General features: G+C 36.1%; 3 protein-coding genes across 3 annotated transcripts; all 3 read left to right on the top strand.

Moving 5' to 3' along the window:
- Positions 1-682: 682 nt before the first annotated feature.
- On the top strand, positions 683-4,087 carry LOC140145090 (uncharacterized). The gene is made up of 3 exons (XM_072166872.1): positions 683-943; positions 2,827-2,905; positions 4,049-4,087. The coding sequence occupies exons 1-3, from the start codon at positions 683-685 to the stop codon at positions 4,054-4,056; spliced, it is 348 nt and encodes a 115-aa protein (XP_072022973.1). The 3' UTR covers positions 4,057-4,087.
- Positions 4,088-5,449: 1,362 nt separating this feature from the next.
- On the top strand, positions 5,450-7,143 carry LOC140145091 (uncharacterized). The gene is made up of 3 exons (XM_072166873.1): positions 5,450-5,479; positions 6,344-6,420; positions 6,917-7,143. The coding sequence occupies exons 1-3, from the start codon at positions 5,469-5,471 to the stop codon at positions 7,141-7,143; spliced, it is 315 nt and encodes a 104-aa protein (XP_072022974.1). The 5' UTR covers positions 5,450-5,468.
- A 668-nt stretch (positions 7,144-7,811) lies between these two features.
- LOC140145092 (uncharacterized) lies at positions 7,812-10,261 on the top strand. Its single transcript, XM_072166874.1, has 4 exons — positions 7,812-8,039; positions 8,486-8,632; positions 9,280-9,484; positions 10,077-10,261. Exons 1-4 carry the CDS (start codon positions 7,812-7,814, stop codon positions 10,142-10,144), a joined length of 648 nt encoding a protein of 215 aa, XP_072022975.1. The 3' UTR covers positions 10,145-10,261.
- The last annotated feature ends 1,411 nt before the right edge of the window (positions 10,262-11,672 follow it).

Genomic DNA, 11,672 nt, shown 5'->3' on the forward strand with positions numbered 1-11,672 from the left:
AATTATTATCGAGTGATACATGTTCAGTAGCAAAGGAGCTGCAAGCAATTTGGAACATAAATGTATGGAAGGACGACCAGGACATTCATCCTAAAAAAATATGTCATAAATGTCTGAGAAAAGTGTATCACTTTAGGAGTTCAACACGAAAATATCAACCTGGGGACTTCAGCCCACCCAACTGGCAAAAGCATTCACGAACTGGAACGTGTGAATCTTGTTCATTGTACAGTCACTTTTCATGTGGTATAAAAGGAGATTACAATAAGTTTAACCGTGGACCGGCAACAACTGTTGGGATCCCAAAATTAACTGAATTGCAACTTCCTTATGAAACCGATAAATCAGATATATTTTCACATGTTCATTCAATTTTTTCTGTTCGCCAACCACATTATCCTCAGCTAGATATTGACAAAGACATCGTACACTCGGATCACAGGGATTTCTTTATTTGCAGTTTGTGCCTCTGTATTTTGTCAAATCCTGTTTACACCGAATGCCAACATTCGCTCTGTTCTGACTGCCTCACATCTTTATTCCAGTTTCACCGTGAAGTATCTGCCCGTGTCCTGTCTGTAGGCAATCAATATCATATCATTCTGTTAAACAATGTCCAAATCTGCTAAATGTTCAACTTCAAAATCTATCTGTCTTCTGTACAAGATGTGGTGTAAGTGGCATGCTGAAGAACTTAAGTGACCACCAGTGTCCAACAGTGATCAAATGTGCTGGCATAAAACCACCGCAACAACAGAAAGCCACCTCAAGTCCATTATTATCCCCAATATCAGCTGCAGCTGAAACGTTGAATTCATTTGCAAAACAACACCCGCCAGGACAGCCAATTCCAGAGAAGCTCACGCAGTTGATGGACAAATGGACGTGGCTGCGGCTGAAGGCTTCCAAAGATCGGAGCATTCACCTGCGGACAAGAGGAATGGTAATATATTCAATAAATTATTTTAAATTAAATAAAAAATCTTAGTTGCGAAAAAAAGAAGTTTTGTTTTACGCTTGGCATTTTCAGGCGGTTTTCTGGTACCAGACCGAGATTTCGAATTCACTACCCGGGTAAGAGTCAGTGAGTCTTACCTGGATTTTTTTATAAATTTTTTTAAAATTTTAAAATTTATTTTTGGGGGGTTTTGCAGTGGTCCTGGACCACAAATCAGTTATCGCTTTGCTTTTTTTTTCTGTGCTCATTTACATGAACAGTGAATGCTGTTTCGTAGCTTTGTTGGGAATGTCGTTTTGCGGGTTTGCGATCCTTTTAGGCTCGTTTTACACTTGGCATATGCGGTTTACAGGTACCTGACTGAGATTTCACTTCCCGGGTAAGAGTCAGCACACAGCAGCTTCTTACCTGGATTTTTTTATTTTTTTTTTTATTTTTTTTTTTTTTGGTTTTGCAGTGGTCCTGGACCACAAATTAATTATCATGTTGCATTTTTTTTTGTGCTCGTTCACAGTGAATGCCATTTCGCAGCTTTGTGATCTTTCTGCGCTTGTTCGTTGGGAATGCTGTTTTATGGGGTTTGCGATCCTTTTGGGCTTGTTTTACGCTTGGCATTTGCGGGCGGTTTTCGGGTACCCGGCTGAGATTTCACTATCCGGGTAAGAGTGAGCAGCTTCTTACCTGGAATTTTTTTTCATCTTTTTATTTTTTATTTATATATTTTTTTTGGTTTTGCAGCCAAATGCTTTGACTTCCGAAAAAGTGATAACTGTGTTCATGTCATAGTCTAAAATGATTTCGAATTGCATTGAATTTGTATCCATTTTAAAATCATGCCATCATTCACAGCGAATGCCGTTTCGCAGCTTAGTGATCTTTCTGCGCTTTTAAGCTTGCTCATGGGAAATACTGTTTTTCGGGTTTACAATTTTCAGGCGGTTTTCGGGTACCCGACCGTGATTTCTTACCTGGATTGGTTTTTTTTTCTAATTTATTTATTTACTAATTTTTTTGGTTTTGCAGTGGTCCTGGACCACAAATTAAATATGGCCATGTGTTTTGAGTTGGGGGATTTTTGCCGGACGTTGCATATTTTTTGAAAAATCGCATGATCATTTTTTTTTTTTTTTCAATTAATTATTTCAGTACCTGTACATGCTGCTATAGTCAAAGTATACATATTCTGAATGGAAATTTCATGAGGAATCCAAAAATGCAGTTATTTCTGAAGTAGGGGCAGTGCTAAGAAAAATATATAAAGTTATAGAGGTAAATTTTTTTTTTTTTAATTACCAAAGATCAAGTTGTCCTATTTTTAAAATGCCTTACCCTACATCAAAATAGACTCCATTTTTGCAATACCCACATCAAAAGCATTCAGAAAATATATAGTTTTACTATGCTACCTATTATGGTACTCAAATTGCGCAAGGGTTAAAACGCTCCATTCAAATGCGGCGCTAAATTTGGTGAAATGTTTGACTTCCAAAAAAAATGTGTTTTTAATTATATGCAAAGTGATAACTGTCATACTGAATAAATGTCATACTAAATGCATTAGAGCACAGATCCAGGATCATTTTTTAGGTCCAGGGACACTACAAAACCAGTGAAAAATTTTTGTTGTTAAAAATTACATGCACCGTATTACATAAAGTATGCAATTTTGGGTACTTGGGTACCGGACTACCGGTACCCGCCCCCAAAAATGCATCGGTTCATATTTCTGAAAATTCCAGGTACACAGCCAGTATCATTTGGCAGGTTTTACTTCTAAAAAAATAGGTGAATGTTAAATTTGAGTCATAATAACATTAACTGAAAAGCACTTTTAATTAATTTTGATTATAACTTGTTTTTATTTTCAGCCTGTGAGAATCCAACAAGTTGTTCAGCCAAGGAAATCATCGTTGAAATTACCAAGCCGTACCTCCATCAGAGAACCAAGCAAGTATTCTGATATTGCACTTTAATTTTGCAGTATAGGCGATGGAAAATTACCCTACTTCACGGCCCAGACTTTGTATTGTGGGAGATTTTTTTATTTTATTTTATTTTTTTTTTGTTGTTGCTACAATCAGGTAAAATCAGGTTGTTTTTTTTGGACAAAATTGATTAATTTTCACTCAAAAAGTAAGGAATTGTTTTCAAAATAAGATTGCAAAAAATAATCAAATTTTTCAAAGATTTTTGAAGCTTTTGGTGATATTATGGTCATTTTAGCCTTTAAAATCCTGACAAACTGACCTTACTTCAAAGCCTGTCCACTTGTGTAAAATTTTGTTGCCTTAGGTCAAAATTTAAAGCGCATATGAACTGGAATTAATTAGAGAAAATATATAGTTTTACTATGCTACCTATTATGGTACTCAAATTGCGCAAGGGTTAAAACGCTCCATTCAAATGCGGCGCTAAATTTGGTGAAATGTTTGACTTCCAAAAAAATAATCAAATTTTTCAAAGATTTTTGAAACTTTTGGTGATATTATGGTCATTTTAGCCTTTAAAATCCTGACAAACTGACCTTACTTCAAAGCCTGTCCACTTGTGTAAAATGTTTGTTGCCTTAGGTCAAAATTTGTGCGCATATGAACTGGAATTAATTAGAGAAAATATATAGTTTTACTATGCTACCTATTATGATAGGAATTTTTGTTTTTACTTTCTCTACCCTGTTACAGGTAACGAAGAGGCGTGTCCAATATTTTGAGTAGTGGATGCCAGCGCAGTTGGTATCAAGTACAATTAAATATTGGACATGCATGTCGCCTATTATACAGAAGAGGATAGTAAAACAAACATTCCTATTGTTTATTATCATTCATAGTCAGTTAAATATTATTTTAATAATTAAACAATGTTTTACTTAGCAAAAATTCAGTTACCATCATGAAAACTGCCCTTTTTCCTGGAATGAAGAAAACCTGCTAAATTCCTTTTACATGTAGTTGCGTGCACTGCAATCTCGCTCTCAAATTATTATAGAACATGCTACATACTCACGCCACGTACTCATACTTGATTGAATGATTGTATGAAGTCAAAGGAAGTGATACACAATTATATTGAAGAATTGTTTTCATTTTACAGAGATATAGCTGCATACCGAGACACAGTCAGCAAAGGAGAGCCACAGGTGCAACTTAATGATGAAATAGACAGGAACATAAGCAAACTAGACGTTGACACCTGCTTGGCTATGATGAGAGATATGCAAGTATCCTGGCAATCAATGCGAGCACATAGATGGTACGCTTGCTCCATTTATTTTCACAACCATATGACCCCATTAAAAATCAACAGCAGGGCCCCTGCACCCCTGTTTATGGTTTTTAAATGTGCACCCCATACTGTACATACATTGATCATGGCTATGTGCCTGTATATAGGCCAACATAGTTTTCAAAATTCACAATTTACAGGTTGGGTTAAATTACCAGCACATTTATGCAGTGTACATACATTTTTAAACCAAATGTCACTCTTGAGTCATGGCTTTAATTGCCCCCACCCTCCCACCAATCAGAGTGATCATCATGCATATTTAAGTTCAACTTTTCCACTTTTCAGGTACCTAGGCAAACACATTGCCTCAGAGTATGCAATGACCAAGAGAAGAGACCAGCTCATAGATGACAACTTGCAAGCAGAGATGGTTCCAATGGTTTACCAGTGTGATGATGCTTCTGGCTCTGGGGGTATAGTCACTAAGCCAACACCCATGGCCTATGTTAAAGACCTTGAAATCCTCATCAAGAATCACCTGGACCATCATGACAAGTATGTGACATATACAAAAGAAATTTTATTTCTCTAATATCTGTGAACTGAAGAATGTGAAAGCCATAGCGCATCTAGCCCAATGCCCTTCGGTATTTTTATTTGTTTTAACGCACAGTGCCGTAACGCCACCACCCCCCCAAAAAAAAAAAAACCCACAAGCATGCACATACAATACAGCTGATTTAAATGATGTGTGAAGAAAACACTCTTATTCATGGAACAACGGCTTGGAAAGCTAGTACACAGCATGGTTGCAATTTTTGAGAACCAGGGTCTGGAAAGACTACATTGACGTCAGTATGCAAAGTTCAATTACAATGCACAATTCTTTGATCATAGAAAAAAAAAATCCAAATAAATGGCCTCTGCTTGAAGAGTACATGTATGTACCGGTACTTTGTTGGTTGCTTGTGCATACATTTATAGTGTACATGTAAAATCCATCTTTTTCTTTTTTTTTTCCCTTGAACTTAAACTGACCTGCAGATATGGAAATCTTACATCACACAACGGTCTTATACCAGACAATGAGATCTGGATAAAGATTGGAGCAGACAAGGGTGGTAGACCAACACCAACCATGAAATTTAATTTTCAGATTGTCAACGCCAACGCACCAAATTCGTGGATAACACCATCAATTTTGGGTGTTATGAGGGGCCGGACAGCATCACAAACATCACCATTGCAATGGAAATCCTCGCACCAACTGGACAATGTAAAGAAAATGACATGGAGGTAATTATTTAAAAATATGTGATACTGGTACTATAATTCTTGGAGATCATCCATGAAGATATTCTTGGGGAAATACAAGTAGCCTGTATGGTACAACTAAATAATTTGATTTGTATTAAAGGAGTATTTCGTGATCCTAGCATCCTCTTTTTATGACATTTTTCAGTACATATCCACGAAAAAAGCATATTCCCAAAATTTCAGTTGATTCCGATTTTGCTTATGAGTTATGCATGATTATGTGTATTACACTGCTCCATAGACAATACGTTGTAATTTCGTTTCTGGTGCACCAGAACGAAATTCAAATTTCGTGATATCTTTGCTAAACGAATTAATCTGCAAGAAATATTTTGTACATAAACATTATGTAGCCAGAGTATTCCAGTGATATAAAAATCTCAACTTTTTTTGAAAAGTGGGGATGAGGCTGTGGATCACGAAGTGCCCCTTTAACTATAACATTAACTTCACTATTCCATAATTGCTTCTCTGCACTGAAAGTTGACTCAATTACGTTATGCGAACTACAAGGTTATAATATAGAAAGTCCCAATTTTCTTTGATAAGGCCTAAACAAAAATTGTTTCATTACGTAACTGACTGACCCTAAAAATAGGCCCGACCCTAGATTTTCTTGCAAACATTTTTTTCAATTAAAAAATTAAATGAAATTTAAAAAAGTACAAAAAAATTCCAAAGCCTTTATATGCAATTTACAGCTTAAAATGTGTGTGTAAAAAAAAAAAAAAGCCAATCGACCTACCCTATTTGTTTTAATGTTACGCCAATCAAACAATCTTATTCGACCTGATCATGTAAAAACTGTTTTTCCAACATCAATATAATTTTACTATTTTACAGAAACAGAAAAGTCAGGCTTCTATTATATGGGGACTGCGAGTTCATATGCAAGTCATATGGCATCCTAGGATGCAATGGTATGTATGTCTATTTAGCAAATGATGTTGCTGAAGTGTCCAAAACCCTGTTTTATGGGTCGGCATACTTTTCAAGTACATGTAGGGTCAGGATTATTTTGGCACCAAAATCTCATTTTGCCAGAAAAGCACTTATAAGGAATTTCTATTTCTCACCCTTCAACATTTTGAAAATGTTCTGAATTTTTTCAAAAGTTTTTAGTCGTAATCAAATAATTTTGGTAAAAAAAACAGCTTATTTTACAAAATGTACATGACTTTAGCAAAAATAAAAATTCTCCCAAAATGCAAATTCTGGGTTGGTAAAGGTTTATTTTTCCATGGCCTAATGAAATTTTTATCACCATTATGAATTTTTGGAGCTTTAATTTAAAATCAAAAGAATGACACAGGCGGTGTTGAGAAGTGAGAACCAAAATAATCTTTGCATTTTTAACGGTATGTTTGCCCATGGGATGTTGAGGCAATCTTTCTTTTCTTTTAATTATTTTTACAGCTCTCTATGCCTGTCCTTATTGTGAAGGGTCATACAGTGAATGGCAGGTGCCACTAAAAGGTCCAGGGGAGCTTGATGGCCGAGACCCATTCCCTGTCAGAAGCCTGCAGTCCTTGGCTGATGACTACGCCAGATACACCGCTGATGGTAGCGCGAAGCCAAGGGCTAAACTTGTAAGCAAGAGCATAGTCAGGGAGCCACATTTCCAATTGAACCAGAAGATGTAAGCACCAATTTCTGAAATGATATATCAAGTTTTTTATTCTGAATTAAAACATCAGTGATGGAGGAAATATTAAAATTTAGCAGGGTGAAGCATTGAGATATTTCTTTCTGATGTTACTGGGACAATTTCAGACTGTTTAAGTCCCAATGAAGAAAATTTTGATGCTTGATCATTTTATGGTAAATAAATTGTGTGGTTTTGGAAATACTTCTTGTTTTCAGTCATACGCATTTAATAAATAAAATGAGTGAATAACCAATATAAAAGTCCTTGATTCTGTCCAAATTTAAGGTTTCTTCTAAAAAGTGATTGAAAAAAAAAAAACTGACACAAGATTTCCAACTCTTTGGGTCGGTCGGTCGAGGGCAACCAAACTTTTTTTTTAGCATTATATTAGGATTTGTTGGGGGGACTGTACTTCTCCCATGGAAAAATATTTGGGTACCGTAACACATCCATACTGCTTCCACCGCCTATGTAAAATATTCATTAACACGGTTCTCTGATTCTCTTTCTTATCTTCTGAATCCCTCAGATTGTTGTGCCAACACTTCATGTTGGCCTTGGGATCTATAAGAACCTGTATGAAAAATTGGAGCAAGAGTGCCATGATATTGATGTACTCATCTACAACAGTCTTGTTGGGGAGTTGGAGGAGATACAAGTACTATGGTTGAGGGCAACTTCCTGCAGTCAATCAGCAGGAAGGTAGCAGCTAACAAACATCTACAGGAGGAGATCAGTAAGAAAGAAGATGCATTGGAGGAAGTCATGGAAGAGCTGCCCCTTCGACTCCTTCAACAAAGTAAAGAAACCAAAGAACCAACAGATCTGGCAGACCATGTCATGGACATGATTGAGGATATGAACAATATTAAGGACAAGATCAAGTCTCTGGTAGGATTCTGTAATATTAAATTGTTGATATGGAAATGTAGCGCAGACTTTATGAAACATTGAAAAAAAGAATTACTGGTACTCAAATTTATAGAGGCGCTTATTTAGTGGAAGGGTTAAAATTCTTGGACAAGGGTTGTTGTTAGCTTGCAGCGCTGAATTTCATAGGTTCCTTGATGCCGTCAACATTGTATCATGTTCACAGTACCAGCTGCAGCGACGTCGCCATTGCAGTACACGCTTGTTGATGCACAAGATGTACATGTAGCTTGTGTTGTAGAGTGTAATATAGTGAACATTACTGAACAAGATCGCAGTACTAAATCGATAAACAAGTTTTGCTCATTTCATTTTCATGATGGTAATTTTAAATTTTTTGCTAAATAAAATAGTGTACATAATTAAAATTACTTTTGTTTGTTGTTTTTCAAATTCTATATTTCCAGGAAGAAGCAAAACACGAGGTCGGGCTAAAGTTTGGGAAAGGTCCCATAGCCAATTCCCTGGACCAAGTCCTGAAGAAACACCACGTGGAAAGGCAGGCCTACCACGGCAAGTCCTTTGTGGGAAACCACATCAACAAGTTATGCAAGGTAACAATATATATGCCATACAGGAAATTTAAATTCCGCTGAATTTGCTTAAATTCAAAACGAATGTTGTATGACTTTCGACATTTTTTTTATGTCGTGCATACACGTATTCATTTTGCAGCATTCCGTTTTGTGGATGTTTATAAAAAGCCAAAAAAAAAAAAAAAAGGTTTGTCTCAAAGCTCACGAGAAATTTATAAACAAATGCGAAGGCGATTTTTTTTTCCCGACTTTTTCATGGTATTTTGAGAAAAAGCCTGATTTTCGCCGATTTTTCTGGAAAAAACTATAAAATTTTTTTTTTTTTAAATAAAAAAAAATTCCCATTTGTTTTTTGTAAAATTTTGGAATTTTTACAAACGCCGCAAGCTTTGAGAAAAACCTTTTTTTTTTTTTGCCTAATGAATATTATCATACTTACTGCTTGCTTACAGAGCTTCTTAGCTTCATCCTTGCTGATGTTAAATGGTTTCCATTCTTCTGCATGTTTTCCTCTCTGCTATCTACACATGTACAATGTAAATTGTACAATGACTTCATCCTGTTGCAATGGCATTAATACTCGTATGTACATATATTAGTCACACAAAGAATGTGTTTGTATGCTTTGCTGTTGTACTTTATTCCCATTTGAAATCAACTTTCAGCCTGCTCCCATTCAAGACCTCGCTGGACAAGCTAAAGCGGCTTTGCAGTTGATGGATTCCACAACAGAAGATATTCCACTACAAGCTTGGAGGCAAGCAGCTCAGATAAAAGCCAAGTATGATGATATCTTCCACTCCTATGCTGATGTCCATGCTGCTATAAACCAGGGTGGTAACCTTGATGACACTGAAATAGTGAAAGCAGGTGTGTTTTTAAAGAAAGTGGTTATTTTCAGACCAGGGTTTGGAAAGACTACTATGGTATAAACAATGGTGCACAGACATGAAAACTAGGATCTGTAAAGGCTACATTAATTGACTAATATATGTTGTAATAATTTGGAAACTATAGCGCTTGGAAAGACTACATTGTTTTAAATGCTTTAATTACATGGATAAGCACCAGGGTCTGGCAAGACTGTGATCACAATGATGAAAACAAAGTCTGGGAAAATTGCATCGATCCCAATATTTGGAAATGAAATTTTTTTTAAAGTTATATTTTGAAATAGGGGAGTTTTGTTCAAATAAATGTTTGTTCAAAACAGTGTACAAAAATTCTTTAGTTCATAAAAAATAATATTTAACTGCCTAAGATAAGAATTAACAATATGAAATTGTGTAAATTTATTGCATGTTCAGTATATCCTCTATTGCAGAGCCATAGCTTGAAGGGGGAATTCACAAAAGGTACACCTTATTTTAAAAAACATTGAAAAAGGATACCATATAAAAAACAGGAAAAGCAAAATATTTTTACTTATTTTCGAAATTTTGTGAATCTTTTGCCTACACAGGTGAAGCGATCCGTAGATTTCTACGCCTATACAGAGAAAAAACTTCCCACAAGCCAGAGTTTCATTAAAAATGCATATGCTGGAAGATCATACCACCCGCCAACTTCAATCTTTCCAAGCTGGTTTGGGGAAGCTTAATGAATCAGGAGGTGAGGCTTCCCATGCAGAACAAAACAGAGACTCAAGAAGGGCATATCCTTTGCAGCATCAGCCGATCAAGCGAATGAGGTTTTTACTGAAAACTCACCTAGTCAACCACCATCCTGCTGTCCTTGAAAAATCTGTCAAGAAACAAAGAAAAAGGAAGCATGAAATGTAATCATAAGGCAAAAAACAAATCTGCCTAATTTTCCCAAGTAAGACAATTTTTTGCACAAAATTGTGCAAAGTACAAGCACACATACAGCAGCGGTTTGCCGTTACGCTTGGGGCACAACCATTGACGTCACCTACAAACTTGAGCTTGAAATGAATCACATAAATGCCCTTGAAACTTGAATCCCTGATTCTCTATTCACCCATGCATGTTATGAAATTTCGCTGAATTTGTGAATCAAGAATCTGAAAAATTTATTATTTGGTTAAATTGTGCTTCAGAATTTTTTCCGAAACATTTTTTTGGTGCTCTTCGAACTGAAAATGGACCGCAAAATTATTTTGGAAGCAGTGAATAAACAATTCAGTGGTTGGTGATCCCCTATTCATTTTGACAGCTTCAAATGTCTTGGTTGCCTACAAACCCTTGCATACAGATGTATGGGTGGCACCAAAGAGACACATTTGTGAGAAATGGAAATCACCACAATAATGAATAATGAAAAAGAAGCCTCATTATTTAGGACCTGCAAAAAAAGTGACAGGAAACAGGAAATCAAGTTTAAAGGGCCTAACGTAAACCTAGAGTGGAACTGTAATATCAGGACCTAAAGCTGATGACCAATTTAGCATAATGTATGCAAAAGAGTGTGTGGCATAAAATGTATCAAAATAACAAAAAGTGCAAAATATTTACAAAAAAAACAAACAACCGACCGACCATATTTGAAAGGTCTGTCCGCCAGAGAACAGGGTTTTTTTTGTCTCCTACATATGCCCTACTGCTGTGAAGTACATGTACATGTAGCAAGCCCCGGATTGCAAGGTTGAGAAATTACAGGTACTGTATTCATTCCAAATAAGCGCCCAGAGCGCTTAACAAAAAGTCATTTTGGGTGGGCGCTTATTTTTTACCTCACTTTTTCTTAAGGTGGTACTACACCCCTTGATAAATTTGTGACTATTTTTGCATTTTTCTTAAAAACTAATAAAACACTGGTAATAAAAGTTATACATATTATAGGACTCCTAATCTCCCAGCTATTTCACTGTATCAACGCTCATCTGTCACTTCAACATTAATGGTACCCTTAGCAAATTGACAATACCCTGGTGGGCACTTATTGGGGCATGCGCTTATTGGAATGAATACGGTACAAAACTCTGTGCCCCAATCAACTTTTGTAAACTTCATTGTACCAAACGTGTTTTACCAGCGTGGAAAGCGCATAAACTTTGAACTTTCAAATGTTTGCAGGGTGCTTAAACTGATCAGTTATC

Source organism: Amphiura filiformis, unplaced genomic scaffold (assembly GCF_039555335.1).
Source record: "Amphiura filiformis unplaced genomic scaffold, Afil_fr2py scaffold_132, whole genome shotgun sequence".
NCBI lineage: Eukaryota > Metazoa > Echinodermata > Ophiuroidea > Amphilepidida > Amphiuridae > Amphiura > Amphiura filiformis.

Excerpts from the sequence above, each read along its gene's own strand:
- LOC140145090 (XM_072166872.1), top strand. The coding sequence starts at position 683 with ATGCTGAAGAACTTAAGTGACCACCAGTGTCCAACAGTGATCAAATGT. Across the intron at positions 944-2,826 it reads ACCTGCGGACAAGAGGAATG|CCTGTGAGAATCCAACAAGT; the intron begins GTAATATATTCA and ends TTTTATTTTCAG.
- LOC140145091 (XM_072166873.1), top strand. Across the intron at positions 6,421-6,916 it reads TGGCATCCTAGGATGCAATG|CTCTCTATGCCTGTCCTTAT; the intron begins GTATGTATGTCT and ends TTATTTTTACAG.
- LOC140145092 (XM_072166874.1), top strand. The coding sequence starts at position 7,812 with ATGGTTGAGGGCAACTTCCTGCAGTCAATCAGCAGGAAGGTAGCAGCT. Across the intron at positions 8,040-8,485 it reads AGGACAAGATCAAGTCTCTG|GAAGAAGCAAAACACGAGGT; the intron begins GTAGGATTCTGT and ends CTATATTTCCAG. Across the intron at positions 9,485-10,076 it reads CACTGAAATAGTGAAAGCAG|GTGAAGCGATCCGTAGATTT; the intron begins GTGTGTTTTTAA and ends TTGCCTACACAG.